The sequence below is a fragment of the Phyllosticta citribraziliensis genome (genome assembly GCF_038025025.1).
Source record: "Phyllosticta citribraziliensis strain CPC 17464 chromosome Unknown J3D65scaffold_10, whole genome shotgun sequence".
In the NCBI taxonomy this organism is placed as follows: domain Eukaryota; kingdom Fungi; phylum Ascomycota; class Dothideomycetes; order Botryosphaeriales; family Phyllostictaceae; genus Phyllosticta; species Phyllosticta citribraziliensis.
The window spans coordinates 582,611-601,212 of NW_027117347.1; the positions used below are offsets into that span (position 1 = coordinate 582,611).

Genomic DNA, 18,602 nt, shown 5'->3' on the forward strand with positions numbered 1-18,602 from the left:
GGCGCCAGCGAGAGCCTCACTGGTAGATGCGGCGCTAAGGGTTTAGTAGTTTCGCGCAATAAGGTATAATATGCGGCTAAAGAAACGGCCACGTCGGGCCAGGGGCGCTTTAAGCTTGAGCAGACAGCGGTCAGGTCAGGTCAGGTCAGGTCAGGTCGAAAGCATCCACCATCACGGACGAATTTTGTTGTCACAAGGGACCTTGAACGAGTCATGTCCTGGCCTGGCCGTCAGCCTCGGGGAGCGCGCAGCCGAGTAAACAAAAGCAAAACACCATGCCGAAAAGTGTTTCCGGGGCTGGCTGGAGCCGACCTGAGTAGCGTCGGCGAGCAGCAGCATCGTCCAAGGCGGTCGTCTCAACGGAATGGAGTGCTCCCATCCATTTTCACACCATTGAGTAGCAGCCTACTGTACAGCCGCCGGGCCCTAACCGTCTTACGTCATTCCCGTACCGGCCTCCCGCCGCTTCCTTGGTTGCCAGAGGTCCGCCAGCCTCCGAGACTCGAAAAATGATAACTACAGCCTCCCATCGTCCAGTCGCCTGGCTGTTGTGAGCGCAACACAGCATGACGCCCCAAACTTCCTCCCAAGCCTCTGTCTTTGCCACGCGCCCAGCCCTACGTCCGTCGACTGCGCCCTCGGACACTCCTCCCTTGCCTCAGGATCCCTCAGACACCGAAGACTATGACGACCTCCGAGACGATGCCTCCGCCTTCGCCCAAGGCCGCCCCCAACCCAATGGCCACTCCACTCCCGGCCAGGTCACCACTGGCAGCAGCGCTGGCTCTGTCAGTGGAGGCGACAGCCCACACCATAGAACCTACGACGACGTACGTCCGCCCTCGCTCGACGATGCTTCGTCATCACACAATCGCCGGAGGAGCGTACTCGTCAATTTAGAGCGTACACAAAAGAAGGGAGGATACATTTTGACCGCCGACGACCCAGAAATCCGTCGTCTGCTGCGGAGAGGCATCGAGAGGGAGAACTCAAGCAACGACTCTTCGGCCAAGGCATCCAGTCGCGCTCGCTTTCGGGATCTGGTCTTCACCCGCCAGTTTTCTACTTTTGACCGTCAAAACTCACACAGTCATGACTCAACTTTTCGGGGCTTCTTCACTCTCTTCTGGCTGGCCATGGCGCTTCTTTTGATTCGCATTGCCGCGAGGAATTGGAGAACCTACGGCACCGTATTTGGCGCCAACGAGATATGGAAAATGATGTTCGAGCGAGACGTTGCCGTACTTTTGGCAACAGACGGCGTCATGGTTGCAGTCACCGTCTTCGGGTTGTTTCTGCACAAGCTCATTCTCAAGGGATACTTGAGCTGGGAGAGGTCGGGCTATTTGATAGAGCACGCCTGGCAATTATCTTTCCTCGCCATTACCCTCTACTGGACAGTCTATCGTGAATGGCCCTGGACGCACACCATTTTCTTAGTCTTGCATTGCATGGTTTTCCTCATGAAGCAGCACAGTTATACATTTTACAATGGCTACTGTAAGTTCTAGGCTCCATTGTTTGATGCCCAGCCGCTGACGCTGTCCAGTGTCGCAGATTTACCGGCGCAAGCAGCTCCTGGAAGGAAAACTACGTGAGCTCAAAGACAAGGCGCCCGCTGGTGATTTTGATAGTCCCGTCACATCGTCGGTCGAGAAGCCAGCCCAATCAGACCTCCGCCGCCGGCGACGCTCCTCAACCTCCAAAGCATCAACCAACTTGCTGCAGGAAAAGTCGGCCGTTTCCTCCATCGCCGCCGCCATTGCGTCGGGAGAGGCGTTGGATGCGGAGCAGCTCGAGGCTTTCACCAGAGTAATCGAAGACGAGATTGAGAGTCTGCAAACCGAACTCCGGGGCAAGGCTACCAAGGATGAGAGCGCGTACCCCAACAACCTCACGCTGGCCAACTTTGCCGACTGGACGGTGCTACCGACGCTGGTGTACGAGCTCGAGTACCCGCGGCAAGAGAAGATCAACTGGTGGTACGTGGCGGAGAAGACGACGGCAACGTTTGGCGTCATCTGGGTGATGATGGTCATCTCGCAAGCGTACATCTACCCGCCGGTGACAGAGACGCTGCGCATGAAGGAGGCGGGCATGCCGCTGCTGGAGCGGGCGCGCGAGTTCCCCTGGATCGTCAGCGACATGATGTTCCCGATGCTGCTGGAGCAGCTGCTGGCGTGGTACGTCATCTGGGAGTGCGCGCTCAACGTGCTGGCGGAGCTGTCGCGCTTCGCGGACCGCGGCTTCTACGGCGACTGGTGGAACTCGACGTCGTGGGATCAGTACGCGCGTAACTGGAACCGCCCCGTCCACGTCTTCCTCCTGCGCCACGTCTACCACTCGTCCATTTCGTCGTGGCATCTCAGCAAGGGCTCGGCGACGTTTGTCACGTTTCTGCTGTCGGCGCTCGTCCACGAGCTCGTCATGCTGTGTCTTTTTAAGAAGGTCCGGGGCTATCTCTTTGCGCTGCAGCTGTCGCAGATCCCGCTCGTCACCCTGAGTCGCACGCGCCTGCTGAAGGGGAGGGCGTTGTTGGGCAACGTCCTCTTCTGGATTGGTTTGTTTGTCGGCCCCAGTCTCTTGACCAGCCTGTACCTCATCGTTTGAGGAGTGGCCGTAATTCTCTTGAACCTTGTTATTGAGGATTGTTTGCATTTTCTTGCCTTGGCCTGGAGTACTTTAGTTGCCAGCTTCTTCAACATGTAATTTTCTTCTCCGACTGCAACCAGACTCAAAGAGTGATGAGCCTGTTTTATCGCGTAAGGGCTATGAATATTCTCAGGTCCAGCACATTGGATGACGAATGCTCCCCGCCAATCCGGCACGGTAGCACCCGCGCTGTTTATTGCATTGGTCTACAACGTTTTCGGCGCCAACTGAGGAGGGACCATGTGGAGGGAGGGGGAAAACAAAAAGGTCAGGCTTTATACCTTCCATCGCCTTTTCTAAATGAACAAATGCCTCCACCTTTATGGATACCCCACTTCCTACCCTTCAGCACCTTGTTTCTGCTTCGTCAATCTGTATGCTCTCAATCCAATCGCCTCTCCCATCACTCTCTGACCGCTCACTGCACCGAAAACCGCGGTGCGGGGAGCTAGTCGATAAGCTGATAAGGAGCTGCACGTTCATCAGGGTCCACAGATAAACCCCTCATTGTGATGTTTTCGATTGACCTCACACCTGTTTGGCAAACTTTCGTCAGTGGACAAGGTCGCGCGATCGATTTACTGCAATTGTAGACATGATGTGGCAGGAATTGACGACGGCCACACAGACCAAAGAGCTTGCAGGCGGTGTGGTGCTGGGAATTACTAATGCAAGCGGCGATGATGTAATTCCAGGCGGCATGGCGGCAGGCGGACGGGCAAAGCGGCACGGGTCGAAGAGGTGATATGGGCGCGGCGGGGGACGAGACGAGAGGATGAGACGATTCGAAACTGGGGTTTGGGTTGACCAACCACGCTGCTACTTGCCTTACCTACTCCTCCTTCGCTGACCTTCTCCCTCTCGTGTCTTTTTTGTCAGCTACCTACCTTACCCTACCTCTGACAAGCTCTTGCTCCGTCTTGCCTCTACACCGTCCCTCTCTCAATTCAATTCTTCCCCGTGAGCAACGAGAACCCGCCTTTTCTTCTCGTAAGCCGCCAGTGCCAATTGACTTTGTGGTTAAGAGGATGTGATACTGATCAGCCCTCAGCGCCGAATACATCGCAACAATGGATGCCGCCACGCCAGTCGACCCCTCGACAATCTTCTCGGCCAAAGACCTGGTCGTCGCCATCACCGGCGGTGGCACTGGTAAGCCCCCTCTTGCTACCCCCCTCAGTAGTCCTCTTGAAAGCCCCCACTAACGACCCCTCAGGTATCGGCCTTGCCATGACAGCCGCCGTGTACAAGACGGGCGCCAGCAAAGTCTACATCCTCGGCCGGCGGCTCAACGTCCTCGAATCCGCCGCCAAATCGCTCGACCCATCCGGCAAGACCATCATCCCGCTGACGTGCGACATCACGGCGCTGGCATCCATCAAGGAAGCCGTGGCGCGCATCGAAGCCGACGTCGGGTACCTGGACGTGCTGGTCAACAACAGCGGGCGCATCGGACCGTCGAACCGCGCGGCGCTCGACGCGCAGAGCATCGAGCAGCTGCGCGACGCACTGCTGACGGGCCTGTCGGACGATGTCGACAACGACTTCAACTCGACGCTCGTCACCAACGCGTCCAGCGTCGTCGCCGCCAGCGCGTCGTTCCTGCCGCTGCTGGCCCGCGGCAACGAGCGTCGCGGCTGGTCGACGGCCAAGCTGGCGCCCGACCAGGTGCGCAAGCGCGACGCGGCCAGGGCGCAGAAGGAGGCCGGCGTCGAGCTGTCGGATCACCGCTCCAGCCAGATCATCACCACGGCCAGCATCGCCGGCTTCAACCGCGGCATCACGGCCGGCGTGGCGTACAGCGCCAGCAAGGCGGCGGCGGTGCATCTGGGCAAGATTCTGGCGACGCTGCTCGTGCCGTGGGGCGTCAGGAGCAACGTGATAGCGCCGGGAAGTAAGCGTGCCCAATCTCTTTTGTCGGAATATCCACCCCCCTGTCCGGCTGTCTTTTGCCCCCTTACCCCTTGGCGAAGAACCACCCCTCCCTCCCGCCCTGAAACCAACCATGCTGACTCGACCACCGCTAGTCTACCCCTCGGCCATGACGGGCGAGTCGGACGCCGAGATCATCTCGAGCCAAGTGCCGCTCGGCAAGAAGGGCGGCTTCGACGACATCGCCGGCCTCATCCTGTACATGGTCGGCAAGGGCGGATCGTATCTGAACGGCAGCGTCCAGGTGTCGGACGGCGGCCGCTTGTCCGGCTTCCCGGGCACGTATTGAGCGGCTTGACGAGACGGAGTCAATCAATCAATGCGTGAAGGAGGTCAACGAGGATGAGGTGCAGATGCATGCGGGTTGGGGAGATGGCAAAGCTCTGTTTGCTAGCCGCGCGCTAAGGTGAGGGATGAGATGAGACGTTGTCTGGAGTTCGTCGTGTAGGTCAGGTAGGTCGTAGAGGGAAGGCAGAGCGTCACCGCTGAGATCAGCATATCGATGCTACGAAATACCACACTCCCGCTCCCAACCCAGCTTCAAGTGGTAAGCCTTGGTCTGTCAGGAATGGCTTCAGGAAGAGCAAAAGACATGGCTCGCATACATGCCCCATCTGACTGTTGTTCTCTGAGATCATGCGTCCGACTTGCTCGTAGCCTGGGTATCTTGAAACGTGATGGAGCAAGTGTTCCATTTTGTCGCTGCTGTGTGCCACAACAACCCACGACAACGAGGCTCGCATTCAGGACAGATGGATGGGACGCCGGACAGCATCTCCCAACTTCCCCTAGCCGTATTATCTAGCCATCTACCTACCAACCTCCATCACTCCCTCTCCTCCTTACCCGCAATCAACTCCTCCAAAACCGCCTTCGCCCTCTCAGCCTCCACCCTCCCCTCCTCGCCCCTCCTCATCATCTGGCCCACAAACCACATAACCTTGGCGCTCCTCCCAGCGCGAATCTCATCGACGAGCTGCGGCCGCTCGGCCAGCACGGCGGCGGCGAGGTCGACGTACTCGGCGCGCGACATGGGGCGCAGGAGCAGGTTGTGCTCGGCGACGAGGCGGTCGACGTCGCGGGCGGCGTTGTCGCCGAAGAAGAGCGTCGAGAGGGCCAGCTTGGCCGAGGCGGTCGTGATGCGGCGGCGGAGGAGGAGCAGGAGGAGGCGGGCGAGGGAGGAGGGGGGTGGGAGGAGGTGGGGCGTGAAGGGGGTGCCGGAGGTGGTGAGGAGGGTGCCTAGTTCCATGATGATCCTGTTGGTGCTTGTGGTCAGAGAAGTGTTTTTGTGGGGAAGGGGGGAAGGGGTAAGGGGGTAAGGTAGGTGTTTGACGCAACGCAACGCAACATACCAGTTTCCCGCGACCCTACCCAGCTTCAGCGTCTTCTGCTCTTCCGCCGTCGTCTGCTCGCGCATCTGGCGCACGACGTCGAAATAGTAGTCGAGTCGGTCGCCGCCGTCAAACGCCAGCAGCGTCTTGGCGTCCTTGATCGTCAGGCCGTACTGCGGGTCGTGGACGAGCTTGTGCAGCGTCTGATCGGGCAGCTCGGGGAGCGTGGATGCCAGGTGCTGTAAGAGATCCTGTGTGTGCGCATGGCGTAGAGGTTAGCTGGTGTTTTCTTTCGCCGCGGCGCAGCTCCTGCTTCCGCTGCTCTCTCTCGAGGGTAGGTAGGGGTACTCACGTCGCCGATGATGACGGGCCCCAGGTCTGGATCTGGCATGTAGCGGTAGTCGACCTCGCCCTCCTTGCCGCGCAGCTTGCGCGTCTCGGTGCCGCCCGTCGTCCACGCTCGCGTCTCGCCCTCGATCTTGCCGCCAGCCTCGAGCACGTCAATCTGCCGCGCCATCTCGGCGCGAATCGCCTCCTCAACGGCCTTGAACGTGTTGAGGTTCTTGATCTCCGTCCGCTGGCCCAAGCCCGCAACACCATAGTACGAATGCGGCGCATCGCCGGCATCGCCGCCTCTGCGTCTGACAGAGACGTTGACGTCGGCGCGCAAGCCGCCAGCCTCCATGCCGGCGGTCACGGCGTTGACCGACTTGAGCACGGCCTGGATCTTGCGCACGCAGGCGGCGGCCGTGGCCGGGTGGTGGATCTGGGGCAGCGTGATGATCTCGACGAGCGGGTGCGACACGCGGTTGAAGTCGAGCAGCGACGTGGCGGGCGGCTGCGCCAGCGTCTTGGCCGTATCCTGCTCCATCTGTACCTGCTTGATGCCGATCGTGATGGCCCGCCCGTCCTCGGGCGCGATGCCGTCGTAGTCGTACAGCGTGATGGCGCCGTCGCGCGCAAAGGGCTCTGCCATGCTTGTCAACGAGCCGATCTTGCCGTCGTCGACGACGTCTGCACATTGCTTGGGAGGCCGCTACTACCATAGTACTGCGTGATCTGGTAGCCCGCCGGCTGGTCCTGGTAAAAGTAGTGCTTGCGGTCGAAGCTGCTCTTGCGCTGGACGCGGCAGCCCATGGCCAGCGCCGCGCGCAGCGCCGGCACCAGCGTCGCCTGCTGGAACTGCGGCTGCGTGCCGGGGAACGCCACGTCGAACGGGGCGACGTGCGAGTTGGGCGCCGCGCTGGACGACGTCGCCGCGGGCGAGAAGAGCTTCCGCGCCGTGTTGAGCTCGGCGTGGATTTCGATGCCCACCGTCAATTCCCACTTGTCCAGCCGCGCGTCGAGCGGCGATGCTGACGATGACGACTTGCCCTTGGAGCTCTTGGACCCCGTCTCGGCTCGACGTCGTTTGGCCTCCTCTTTCTGCTGTGCTCGGAATGATAGCTCTTCATGGTGTTGAGGATTTGCGTGTAGGCTGCGAGCTTGCAATTGAGGCACGAATTGGAACGGTCGATTTGGCCGGATTCGAGATTGGAGGCATGATGCGCATACGTATCGTGAGGGTCGAAGCGGGAGCGCCAGCGAGCTCCGCAGTCGAGGAGAGTGCATGTTTGCAATACGGAAGAGCTAGCTGCTCCGCGGAGGTGAATGCGGGCTCGGTCTGCGGCAACTACTTTTTACATACAACACCACAACGTGAAGGACAATGGAACTATTTCGTTGGAAATCCCAGCCATTGAATGTTGCGTGACATGTAGAGACTGCAATCAATCACTACGTATAGATGAAGAAAACGAAATCTCAGTGACAAATCTGCTCCTTTCGCCTGGAGATAATGCTAAAGCAAGACACTTGAACTGGGCCTTTTGAACCCCTCAAACATGACAATGCTTTTCAGAGCTCAGATATAAATTCGATGCTCACTTTCCGGATATCAACAGAAAACCTCTCCTTTTCCATGCCCAGAAGCCCGAAAACCAAACTCCATGCCATGCAACTTATCCCAACTCTGAGGCCCCTACATCCTCTTCTTGAGCGTCTTTCTCCTCTTCGCAAACATGGCTCCAGCCTCCGCCCCCGCGCCATCACCCCTCGGCCCATCATCGACAGCCCGCTTGCGACTCCTGTCCAACGCGCCCGCAGCGCCAGACTTGCCGCTCTTCTTGGCCGTCAAGCGGTCGATGCGATGCAAGCCAGCGCCCAAGTCGCGCCACTCCTCGCCGCCAAAGCCGCCGCGCTGGTCGCGCTTGCCCTTCTTGGCGCGGTCCTTCTTGCTCTCCGTCGGCAGCCGCACCATGTTGGTCTCCTCGTACGTGCGGCGCTCGGCCTCCTCGTCGCGCTCGCGCTGCGACTTGACGCGCCGACCGCCCGACACGATGGTGCTGCCGATGCTGGGCTCGGCCACGGGCGCCGCCGACAGCTCGTCGGCGATGAACTCGTCGATGGCGGCTGACTTCATGGGGCCCCGGCGCCCGTCGTCGCGGTCGCGGTGCGCCTCGGGCATCGTCGTCGCCGTGATGCGAGGCGGCCTGTAGATGCCGTCGGACGGCTCCTCCTTGCCCTTCTTCTTCGTGTCGGCGGCGGCGCTCGCGGCCGGGCGCGTAAAAGCAGCTGGATTGGGGCGATAGGCCAGCTCGTCGACGTCTGGGCCATCTTCGTCTTCGTCGTCGGAGCCAGACTCGGATGCGTCGTCCTCTGAAACCCCCTCCGACTCGTCGCTGCCCGCGTCGCCCATTTTGCCGGCCTTGCCTCGCCCATTTGCTTGTGCGGCTGCGGATTTTTGTGCTTCAAGGCGCACTGCGTCCTCGGCCGCGCGAATGACCTTGTCGATTTGGTACTTGAGTTTGGCTTCGAGCGGGCGCACGCCCTTTTCGAGGTAGAGGCGCAGCTCGACGAGCTTCTTGACGACCTGGTCGTTCAGGTCTGACGCGCCTTCGGTCATGTCGTCGCGCTGGTTTTCGTTGCCTGGCGCATTCTTGATCTTCAGGAGGATGAGGAATACGAGGTTCTGGAGGTATGAGAGGAGGAGCTCGTTCTTGACGTCGAGGAGAGAGATGCCGTCTTTGGGTGGGAGTGCTGCATCCTGGTCGGGGACGGCTTCCGAGGCAGAGGTTAGCGATGTAGTCAGATTCGATAGCAAAGCCGGTAGCGAGTTGTCCGTCTTTGCAGCCATTGTCTTGGTGGCGCGATTGCAGCTTTGAGTTGGAGTTGATCGTCTTGAAAATCCGCCAACTTTTTCGCGGCGCGTCCTTATCGATACTTAGTCAGCCTTATCGCAGACTTGCCTAAACGGGCAATCCCATCACCACTACGAAAATTCGTCGATTCCGTTGGACAGTCAGGTACATGCATGTATTGGCTTTGAGGATCTTCAGTACAACGTGTCCAGCTCCGAGATAATCGACTAGGAAGAACTATCGACCGCTTCCTCAACGTCCCCCAAAAGACTCCACAAGGTTCAAAATGAGCACAGTGTTGCGCCAACAGCCATAGCCTACATTCAACAAAGCCTGTCCTTCAGCGCCCGCTAGCCTAGCCTGGTATCAGCGCGAACGACCAGAAAGCCAAACCCCACGCCTAATGCAGGAAGAGGAAAGAGAGAAAACAAAGATCGAAAGATTCGACCCGGGTGCCGAAACCAAACGCCAATTACCACGCCATGCGCTTTTTCGTCCCCTTGAATAACATCCCCACGTCCCTCACTATAGCCGCACAGCTGATCTCTCAGAAATTCACCGTGACACCGGTGGTCGGCAGAGTGTTCCTCGCGGCCCCCGCCTCACCACCGGGCATCTTCTTCGCACGCGCAAGACCGAAATCAAGCACGTCACTGCGCGGCTCGACGTAGCGGCGCAAGCGTCCCTTGACGCGTACAGCCAGAGGCGCCTGTTCGCCAAAAGGGCCGACCTGTGTGCCCTTGACGAAGACGACTTGCCAGAGCGAGCGGCGGCGGTCGTCCGCGTCGTCGTCGGGCGAGCTAGACAGCGAAGCAGGCGTGCCGTGGGCGAACGGCGACGAGTTGGTGGACGCAGAGAGTGGGGAACAGGGCGTCGACGCGTGGAGTGCGTCGGTGGGGCCGAAGGCGATGAGGTTGAGTCGGGAGGGCACGCGGACGCGGGGGGTCGACCGCGAGTGCGGTTCGGAGGGATCGAGGGCTGCCAGAGGCTTGTGGGAGGAGAGGAGGGATTGGGCGGCGTTGTTGAGCAGGATGGCGTAGATAGGACGGGGGAGAGCGCTGGAGCCATTGGTGTTCTTGGGCCAGGTCGTGACGTTGAGGGTGATGAGGTTAGGGAGGTTTGACAGAGCAGTCTGTTAAAAGATCTGGTCAGTCTTGTGTATCTCTCAACTCGAAGAGGTGCTTTACCTCGAACGCGGCATAGCTTTCGCTCTTTCCAGAGACGATGCTGGTTGCCGGGAACCCAACGGAAATCTGCTCCAAGTACGGACAGTCTGCGCAGATGCGCTCAAACTCTGGCACACTGTACACATGTTCCTCCTCTTTCGGATCCGGTCCATTTGCATGCACAATGAGCTGCTTCAGCGTCTTTCCATGCCTAATAATCCCCTCGGCAGCTGGCAACTCGGCGACATTGGTAATGTCAATCCTGATGTGCTTGAGGCCTGTGACGAGGCAGAGAAAGTTGTCCAGCGCATGAAGAGCGTCGCTCTCTGCGTTATCCGTGTGCTTGAACTCGAGCGTGTCGAGATGACTCGGCAGCCTGTTGCTCTTGCTAAGCTCGGCAAACAAGGTGCACGCGCCGGGGCAGTCGGACAAGGCCAGCTTCCGCAGCGCCGAAAAGTCTATTACGCGGCAGTAAGTCTCGGCGGAGTACCTGAGGTGGATTTTTTGCAGGGTGAGCTCGGCAAGGGGCCACGGCTTGCACTCCTCAAAGGGGGACATGTGGCCGAAGAGCTTGGTGGCGATGAGGCCAGGGCCGGTGCTCGAATCGTGGAACTCGCGCGCCGAGTACAGCGAGTCTGTCGGATTGAAGCTGGCATTGATGACGAGCTTGTCGACGCGCGAGTTTTTGCGAATCAAGATGTTGCAAAAGTCCAGCACGTCTCTGCTGTCGGGATACAGGCCCAAGGCGCGCACATTCTCGGCGATGTGGTCCAAGTCCTTGGAGCCTTCGAGTTGGTCAAGGATGTTCTTGTCGAGCGAAATGCCCTCCAGGAAGGTCATGCGCTGCTGGCGACGGTACAAGAGGAGCAAGTTTTCGGCGGAAAAGGGCTGCCATGGGTGCCACGAAAATCTCTCGAGGATGTTTTCGGGCAGAAATTCGAGAATCATGCGAACGGCAAAGTGGGCCTGTTGGAGCTGATTGCGCTTGTCCTGGATGTCGGCAAGATAAATGTGCAGCCGGCGAATGTGCTGCAGGCCAACATTGCGTGGGTTCAAAAAGGCACCCAGGTTGAGGTCTGCGGTGCTGCCCACGTCGAGGATGACGTCGCGGTAGAGGCTGCGCACGGCAATCTGGTGCAGCTGTTTGCAGACCAGACAGAGATTTCGAAGGTCCGTTGGCCGTAGAACCTTGCGACGGCGTCAACGAATGGTCTTTTGATTGAGCATGCAACTTACATATTCCACTATCATGGACCAAATCTCGACCGAGAGACCAGTAGCAGTGACCAGCATGTTGAGCAAAGGCGGCTGTGGACAAAGATGAAACAGAGAGAGGGAAGGAAAAAGCAGCGAGCCGGGGAGGAGGTAGGAGGATTAAAGAAGGCAACGGCCCCACAAGCGAGAGGGCAAGGCGGGCCAAGACTAGAGCAGAATGAGGGGGATGTAGATCAAAAGCGAGCGGGCGGATGATTGAAGAAGAGGAGGGAGCATCAGCAGTGGCTGGTGAGACGAAGGTCGACGACAACAAGTGAGTGCGTGGGGGAAGCAGCTAACGCGTGCCTGCAGCGGGAAATTGAAGCCGCTTGGGGATTTGGAGTACGGACGGTAGCAAGCACAATACAATAGGTACGGACCGGAGTAGAGAAAATTGTGGGATGCCGCCCGTGAGGCGCAGACAGGACGGGGCGTCGACATTTCTTGGCTGGCTGACTCCGCTGGAGGCAGAGAGGCAGGCAACCTAGCAAAATGCCACTTGCACGCGACCAAAGTCAGACCATTCTGCGCGATTTGCAGCAAGGATGACAACAACCACCGACAAAACTTGCGACACGACCACCGGCCGACCCAGCACCTGCGCTGTGCGTCACTATCCTCTCCTCTTCCTCCGTCGTCGTCGTCGTCGTCGTGGCCATCGTATCGTGCCATGTACTGCCGTGGCTGTGAGACACGAGACGGGTCGACGGTAAACACTGCAGGGGACAAGCTTTCTTCAAGACAGCCCGGCCAAGCATCGCCAGCACTCCAGCCCGCCTCATTCGGCTGTTGCACGCAACATGGAGAGGGGACAACAGAAGGTGAGGTGGAGAAAAAACAACTGTGGCGCACCTCTCTCGGTCAGTCAACGCCGCCGGCGCCTCCCCCTAGCTGCCCCGTTTGTGCCGTCATCGTGGCAGAAAATAGCGTGGCGCCACCCACATACTACCTGTACATACACAACAACCACCGCACGGCAGGCATGCCAGAGAAGGAAAGCACCTTCAATCCCGCTCGCCATCACACCATGTAAGCCTGCCCGTGGCTCGACCACTAGACTCATAAAGCATGCCCGTGGCCAAGATGGGCCAAGTCGTCGCACTGCATCTCGCGTCGGGACCCTTTGTGGTTGGATGCATTCCCTTTTTCCTCGTCCTGCCTGCTGCTGCTGCTGCTGCTGCTGCTCCTGCTCCTCCTCCTCCTCCTCCACGCGTCTCGCCACATACCTCATACACCTGCTGCGTTTCTCTGCTCTAATCCATGACCTCGACAACATCATGTCGCTTCAATTGCTCACGTCGCCGCCTTCATGATTCGCTCCTTGCCTGCCGCTCGCCAGCCACCAAACCTCCCAAAAGTAAAGAGATAACAAAACGGTTTTGTCGTGAGAGAAAGAGGGCTGGAGCCGCGCCCAAGTATACCTCGTCTCCTACCAAGAGAAAGAAAAAAAAAAAAAAGGAGGCCATCCAGATCCAGACTCCCTCGCTATGCAGTAGTGTTATGCATCAACCCAGAATGATGTATGGCACCGCGCTAGGCTCAAAGCACAAAGTATTTTCCAAAGAAAATGAGACACGACCAGCTGCTCCGCTACTCCTCTCCCTCGTCTTCCTCGTCGTCGTCGTCGTCCTTTTCGAACTGCGCGAGCAGCTCTGCTTCCAATGCATCGTCGTCATCTTCGTCCACGTCCGGCTCCTGCGCCTCGCCCGCGTCCACCTCGTCGCCCTCCACTCCCTCTTCCGGCCCCGTCGTGTCGGGACTCGGTAGGCCTGAGGAGTGGTCAGCTGTCGAGACGTTCGTCAGGCTACTCACGCGCTCAAACGCACGCTTTTTACGTCGCTGGAGCTTCGACTCGACCCCCATGTCCGTTGCATTCGAGTCGCTCTCCTCGCCCGAATTCTCCGCCGACTCTGGTCTTCGTTTGCGTTTCTTCGCCGCGACGCCGTTTCTCGTCGCCATGCTTGCGTCTGATTCGAACCCTTCTGGGTCCGATGGCTCGCTCGTGTCTTCTTCCGTGTCACTGTCGCCGAGGAATTCAGCCAGCTCGTCCATCATCTCTTGCCGGTCCTTTTCGTCCATGGTCAGGTTCTTGTCTTCTATTTCCATCGATGGCAAGACTCCGTCGAGTTCTTCCTCGTCCGTGTTCAAGTCATCGCCTTCGCCTAGCTCATCCGGCTCGGTATCCACCGTCCCGCTGTCTTCTGAAGACGACAGGATATTGCTGTCCTCCAGCTCATCCAAAGGCGAGCCTTGGTGACTGCCGTGCAAGCCACGCTCGTCCGGTTCGACGTGTATCAAGTGGGGCGTCTCCGGCATGCGCGTCCATTTGACACAACACTCTCGCAACCAGTCGGTCGTGACAATCTTGATGTGCGCGTGCCGCGCTGCTTGCCGCACCTTTTGCGTGCGCCTGTTCCGGGCCGCCACCACGTGCGTCGTCCTCTTGTTGATGTATTCCGATATGTGAGCCCCGAAACTCTTTGCCCAAACGGCCCATTCCGATCTGATAAGGCGTTAGCGCCACGCTTGCAAATTGGAATCCCCGACTTACGATTGAATGTGCGTGCCCAGTGGCACCACGCCCGAAAACACAATCGAAACACCTTTGAGCACCGTGCGCTTCATTTCGGGCATTATCTGACCAACGTCTGGCACCATGTCCAAATCACCAATGGGCCGCTTCTTTGGGCTCTTTTCGCCTTTGAGTTGCGCGATCCTGCCGCCCTGCACGCCGGAACGTCGCTTTTCGTACAGCTCGTAGAAGTTCCGATGTACCGCGCGGAGATTTGTTTCCAAGTAAGCCAACTCGTCGTCGTCGTCATGCAAGAGATTGTGTCGGTGCTTGTGAGAATCGCTGTTGGTGTCGGCTCCATGCAGTGTTTGCGTTTCGTCTGCCTCAGCCTCGGCGTCCGCCTTGTCAAGCAACTCCTGCCTCCGCAACAAAGGTCTGTTTTCCATTTCTTTTGCTATCGTCTCGTTCTGTTCGTTGGTCTGCTCTTTGAGCAAATCAGGATTGTCGCCTCCGCTCATGGCCACCAATTGATCCTCGAGAGTTGTAGTGTCTCCGTTTTGCGTTGGCGGCAGAGGCTGAGCTTTGAGTTGGGTGGACGTCTCCAGAACGGCGGGCGATTCAGGTTTGGCCTCTTCTCCTTCACCTTCTCCTTCTGCTGGTACTGGTGCTGCTGCTACGCTTACAGTGGGCTCCGCCGGACGCGGCTTTGCGGGCGCTTCCGCTGGGGGACCATCTTGGCGCTTGGGTAAGAAGCTGCTGTTGATGTCGCCGATGCCAACAAAGAAATCGTAAGGTGTCACCTTGATCAGGTTGTTGTTCCAGCTCCAGACGTCTCCTCGGTCATCGATGATGACTACCATTTTCGTGTCCACTGGAAAGATGCGCCGCAGGGTCTTGGCCGTCAAACTACCACTTTCATCACGACTGAGGATTCTGTCGCCAAATATCTTGTGGTCCGGATCTACAAGCTTGGCAATGTTGTCCGCGTACTGCCGGGTGCCCATGGTGTAAATGTGCAGTTCGTAAACCTTGGAAATCTGTTCCAAGAAGAGATTCAAGCCGGGACGTTGTTTGATGTAGTACCAACAGCCCCTTCCGCCTGGTCCATTGTCCTGAAGCTGGAAAGATTGCACGTCTTTGACAGCGTCGTAGTTGGGGTTGTTCGGATCCTTCTGCCATTCGGCTACGGTCGGATCGACGGTCGCGTGGATGATGGTTTGGTCCAAGTCGACGACCAAGGAGAGTTTTTTGTTTGTGAGAAGCCGGCGCTTGGCTTCTTCTTCTGCGTGAACAGCTCGGGCTTCGCTAATCTTGAGCTGGGTGCTAACCGGAGTTCCCACGATGGTGGCGCGGTCGACGTCGCGGACGGTCGTGTTGTAGCTCACTCTGCGCCAGGATGTCAGCGGAAGCGCCCAAGACCGACTTTGTTCACTTACTCGTCCATGTCTTTGCCGCAATTGGCACACATGCCACCCCACTGGACCTCGTGGGAGCACTCTTCTTCGAGCTCTAGGAGCTTGGTGCTGGGCGGCGATCAGCGGGTGCAGGCAGAGCTGGCGCAGGGAGCGCGACTTACCCTTCGCGAGCGATGACGTCGCCCTCTTTGATGTAGAGCTTTTTGATGGCGCCGTCCTTTTCGGCCTCATACTCGGCCGGGAACTTCTTCTTGACCTCATAGTCCTGGCCGAACTCATCAACTTCGGTTACGGAAGTTGTGTAGGTGTAAGAGAAGAGCTTGGCGAACCTCTTCACCTTGTCATCCTGTTTCTGGAGGAGTTTGGTGACGGTGACGGGGTAATGGAGATTTTTCGGCGAGGTGAACAGCATTACTCCTCACATGCTCAGCGCGAGCGCGACGAGTTTGGAGACGGGAGAGGGGGAGAGGTGGGTGGTGGGTCGCGCGACGACGGATGCGCATGCGGCGGGCGATTGCGAAGTTGGCGGGTGCCGGTGAGGTGGGTTCAAGTTGGAAGCTCTGGGAGCTAGGACCAGGGATGATGGAGGGGAGCTGTGCGCGCGCGAACGGAAGGAGTGGTTGGATGGCTTGGTCTGCGAACCAAGGAGGGACTGGGCGGGACAATTGAGGGCGCGTGAGGTGGGTGAGGTGGACGACGGGCGTTGGAGACGCGTGCGCACTGCGGTCAGATGTGGCTCTCGCTTCTTGAGCCGGTGCAGTGCAGTGCAGTGCGATACGATACGATACGATACCGAGAGCCTCACCTCAATGGAGAATGCGCGCTCCATCACAGAGCGGGGCGTCTTCTTTAAGTATCGCCGCCATTGGCCCAGGCACGTGACCCGCCCGTCGGCCCTAGCCGTATGCAGGCGCCCGGTCTCTTTCACGCAACAAAACAACTTCGACCGTCTACATGTCCACTACACTACCTACTGACATGTCCTCGCCCACTGCCTCGCCTTCTGGAAACATCTCTTCGCCCTCGACGTTTCTCGTTGCTCGTCCACCACCACCTCACCTCACCTCACGTCCACATCACCAGGCTTGGCACTTTCCACATCGTCGGCCACGCGAACCCGCGCCAAATCAAGCTTTCTTTGACATGTGTCTATCGCCGTCATGCACTTCTCCCATCTAAATGCGCTTCCCCCGTCATGCAAAGACTCACAGCCCTGACTCATTCCACCGCACCCGTCCAGACAGCCCTGCACGTCGTCATCACGGGGTGCAGCGACCCATGTAGCGCGGATACAGGCAGCAGTCCCGGACCGTGTGCTGTTTGCACAGCCAAGCCAGGAAACGCTCAAGTCCGAGACCGTAGCCACCATGGGGAGAGCTTCCGTACCTGCCGCCGCGTCAGTAAAACTGTCCTTTTGGTCATGTGGAAAGGGGGACACGCACTTCCTCTGGTCAAAGTACCAGTAGTAGTCAGTCGGGTTGAGTCCTTCACGCTTGCAAGCCGCCATGAGCTGCTCGTAGTCGTCCAGTCTCATGGAGCCGCCAACAATCTCGCCAACGCCAGGCATCAAGCAGTCGACGCTCTCCGTGACGCGCGGGTCCTCCTTGTCCCTCAGCATGTAGAAGGCCTTGATCTCGGCGGGGAAGTGTGTCAGGAAGATGGGACGGTTGATGATGTCGGTCATCCTGCGCTCGGCTGCCTCGGCAATATCATCACCAAAGGAATGGGGCTGGCCCTCTTCGTTGGGGATGTTGTGCTCCACCAGCCACTGAATGGCATCCGAGTACTTCATGCGCTTGAAAGGCCTCTCGGGCATCTTGAACTCGGGGTTGAGCGTCTTGATGTGTCCAGCAATGACTGGGTCGGCCATGGAGAGCTCGAGCACGCGGCAGATGATGTGCTCAAGGTGAGAAAGGAGATCGTCAAAGTTGATGTAGTCAAGCTCGGCCTCGATGTGGGTGTATTCCGAAAGGTGGCGCCTGGTCAGAGACTTTTCGGCACGGAACGACTTTTCAATGCAGTAGACATCGCCCATGGACGGCAAACACGTCTCGAGATAGAGCTGGGAGGACTGGGTAAGGAAAGCGGGCTCGCCGTAGTAGTCAAACTTGAACAGAGTCGCGCCACCCTCGACTTGCGTCTGGACAAGAGCCGGCGGGCTGACCTTGCGCAATCTCGTCTCCTTGTAGGCCGTGTGGAAAGCAAACTCGACAGCGTCGCGGACAATCATGACGGCAGAGGCGTTCTCACCACGCAGAGTGAGGTGACGGAGGTCCATGAGCACACTGGGATCCGCACCAGCCGCAACCCTGTTGGTGATTGCTTCCTCGCCGCCAGCGGCCTTCCACTCCTTGTTGATCTTGTAAAAGTCGGCGTGCAGCTCCCGGTTGAGCGGCGCGTGAGCGCCAGCGGGAACCTCGAACATCTCTCCGTAAATCTCCATCGACGTCTCGCGCGTGAGGGTGAGGGCGTCGTAGGTCTTGGCCAGCTTGCCGCTAATGACCACCTGCATGTAGCCATATCCGTCCCTCAAGGTGACAAAGAGAACGTCCTTTTGCTTGCGCTCGCGGTGGACGCGGCCGAGGACCCTGACACGAGTGCCCTTGCTCTCGGGGTCCTTTGCGTTGCGCAGCTTGACGTGGTCGCCGACCTCATCCAGCTTGATCTTGGTAGGAGCGGGAAGGCTGGTGTCCTCCTCAATTGACAGCTTCTTGGCCTCCTCCAGAATCTTGTTGCGCTCCTCCTCTTCCTTCTTGCGCTGAATGGCCAGCTCCTGCTCGCGCGCGGCCTTCTTCTTCTGCTGTTCGAAATAGTTGACAGCCTTCTTCAATGCCGACTTTGCAGCGGGCTTCCACTCCTTTGCGGCCTCATCGTCGGCGCTGGCCGACTTGCGCGTCAGGTATTGGGCCTCACCGGGGTGCTGGAGGTATGCGAACTGGACCGTCTTGTAGGGCGAAGCTTCGGTGCCCTGTTGCGTGGGCTCGTCCTTGCCAATGTCTTCGTCAATGTAGATGGTCGCCATGCTGACTTGTTGCGCAAGGTTGTAGGAGAGGGACTGTTGCCGTTGAGAGCAAAGAGCGACAAGAATGCGTCCAGATAAGCCGAGTGTTGTGCGCACGGTTAGAGTCAGAGGGCAGAGTCACAAAAAGTTCATCTTATCT

At 58.5% G+C, this 18,602-nt stretch overlaps 7 protein-coding genes across 7 annotated transcripts; 2 read left to right on the forward strand and 5 right to left on the reverse strand.

The window, feature by feature from the left end:
- Positions 1–566: 566 nt before the first annotated feature.
- Positions 567–2,721, forward strand: J3D65DRAFT_660872 (MBOAT, membrane-bound O-acyltransferase family-domain-containing protein; the record flags this gene model as incomplete). The annotated part of the gene is made up of 2 exons (XM_066802584.1): positions 567–1,500; positions 1,550–2,721. 2 exons carry the CDS (start codon positions 567–569, stop codon positions 2,608–2,610), a joined length of 1,995 nt encoding a protein of 664 aa, XP_066652335.1. The 3' UTR covers positions 2,611–2,721.
- A 612-nt stretch (positions 2,722–3,333) lies between these two features.
- On the forward strand, positions 3,334–5,262 carry J3D65DRAFT_633834 (uncharacterized protein). Its single transcript, XM_066801163.1, has 4 exons — positions 3,334–3,642; positions 3,704–3,804; positions 3,869–4,546; positions 4,680–5,262. The coding sequence occupies exons 2-4, from the start codon at positions 3,723–3,725 to the stop codon at positions 4,871–4,873; spliced, it is 954 nt and encodes a 317-aa protein (XP_066652336.1). The 5' UTR covers positions 3,334–3,642; positions 3,704–3,722; the 3' UTR covers positions 4,874–5,262.
- On the reverse strand, positions 5,118–7,526 carry J3D65DRAFT_593789 (Glutamyl-tRNA amidotransferase subunit B, mitochondrial; the record flags this gene model as incomplete). The annotated part of the gene is made up of 4 exons (XM_066797815.1): positions 5,118–5,840; positions 5,937–6,166; positions 6,268–6,884; positions 6,959–7,526. The coding sequence occupies 4 exons, from the start codon at positions 7,524–7,526 to the stop codon at positions 5,411–5,413; spliced, it is 1,845 nt and encodes a 614-aa protein (XP_066652337.1). The 3' UTR covers positions 5,118–5,410.
- A 133-nt stretch (positions 7,527–7,659) lies between these two features.
- On the reverse strand, positions 7,660–9,111 carry J3D65DRAFT_633838 (Sas10/Utp3/C1D family-domain-containing protein). The gene has a single exon (XM_066801164.1). It carries the CDS (start codon positions 9,088–9,090, stop codon positions 7,936–7,938), a length of 1,155 nt encoding a protein of 384 aa, XP_066652338.1. The 5' UTR covers positions 9,091–9,111; the 3' UTR covers positions 7,660–7,935.
- A 141-nt stretch (positions 9,112–9,252) lies between these two features.
- J3D65DRAFT_633840 (uncharacterized protein) lies at positions 9,253–11,990 on the reverse strand. The gene is made up of 4 exons (XM_066801165.1): positions 11,895–11,990; positions 11,497–11,682; positions 10,282–11,448; positions 9,253–10,226 (listed from the first exon to the last, which is right to left on the reverse strand). The coding sequence occupies exons 2-4, from the start codon at positions 11,551–11,553 to the stop codon at positions 9,642–9,644; spliced, it is 1,809 nt and encodes a 602-aa protein (XP_066652339.1). The 5' UTR covers positions 11,554–11,682; positions 11,895–11,990; the 3' UTR covers positions 9,253–9,641.
- Positions 11,991–12,882: 892 nt separating this feature from the next.
- Positions 12,883–16,271, reverse strand: J3D65DRAFT_633845 (uncharacterized protein). Its single transcript, XM_066801166.1, has 4 exons — positions 15,603–16,271; positions 15,463–15,549; positions 14,066–15,412; positions 12,883–14,017 (listed from the first exon to the last, which is right to left on the reverse strand). Exons 1-4 carry the CDS (start codon positions 15,851–15,853, stop codon positions 13,105–13,107), a joined length of 2,598 nt encoding a protein of 865 aa, XP_066652340.1. The 5' UTR covers positions 15,854–16,271; the 3' UTR covers positions 12,883–13,104.
- J3D65DRAFT_633849 (uncharacterized protein) lies at positions 16,272–18,549 on the reverse strand. The gene is made up of 2 exons (XM_066801167.1): positions 16,884–18,549; positions 16,272–16,827 (listed from the first exon to the last, which is right to left on the reverse strand). Exons 1-2 carry the CDS (start codon positions 18,461–18,463, stop codon positions 16,701–16,703), a joined length of 1,707 nt encoding a protein of 568 aa, XP_066652341.1. The 5' UTR covers positions 18,464–18,549; the 3' UTR covers positions 16,272–16,700.
- Positions 18,550–18,602: the final 53 nt, after the last annotated feature.

Coding starts and splice junctions, on each gene's coding strand:
- J3D65DRAFT_633834 (XM_066801163.1), top strand. CDS start 3,723: ATGGATGCCGCCACGCCAGTCGACCCCTCGACAATCTTCTCGGCCAAA. Junction 3,805..3,868: donor CATCACCGGCGGTGGCACTG/GTAAGCCCCCTC, acceptor ACGACCCCTCAG/GTATCGGCCTTGCCATGACA. Junction 4,547..4,679: donor CAACGTGATAGCGCCGGGAA/GTAAGCGTGCCC, acceptor GACCACCGCTAG/TCTACCCCTCGGCCATGACG.
- J3D65DRAFT_633845 (XM_066801166.1), bottom strand. CDS start 15,853: ATGCTGTTCACCTCGCCGAAAAATCTCCATTACCCCGTCACCGTCACC. Junction 15,413..15,462: donor TGCGGCAAAGACATGGACGA/GTAAGTGAACAA, acceptor ATCCTGGCGCAG/AGTGAGCTACAACACGACCG. Junction 14,018..14,065: donor CTGGGCACGCACATTCAATC/GTAAGTCGGGGA, acceptor ACGCCTTATCAG/ATCGGAATGGGCCGTTTGGG.
- J3D65DRAFT_633849 (XM_066801167.1), bottom strand. CDS start 18,463: ATGGCGACCATCTACATTGACGAAGACATTGGCAAGGACGAGCCCACG. Junction 16,828..16,883: donor TGGTACTTTGACCAGAGGAA/GTGCGTGTCCCC, acceptor ACGCGGCGGCAG/GTACGGAAGCTCTCCCCATG.
- J3D65DRAFT_633840 (XM_066801165.1), bottom strand. CDS start 11,553: ATGCTGGTCACTGCTACTGGTCTCTCGGTCGAGATTTGGTCCATGATA. Junction 11,449..11,496: donor GGTCCATGATAGTGGAATAT/GTAAGTTGCATG, acceptor CGCCGTCGCAAG/GTTCTACGGCCAACGGACCT. Junction 10,227..10,281: donor AAAGCTATGCCGCGTTCGAG/GTAAAGCACCTC, acceptor ATCTTTTAACAG/ACTGCTCTGTCAAACCTCCC.
- J3D65DRAFT_633838 (XM_066801164.1), bottom strand. CDS start 9,090: ATGGCTGCAAAGACGGACAACTCGCTACCGGCTTTGCTATCGAATCTG.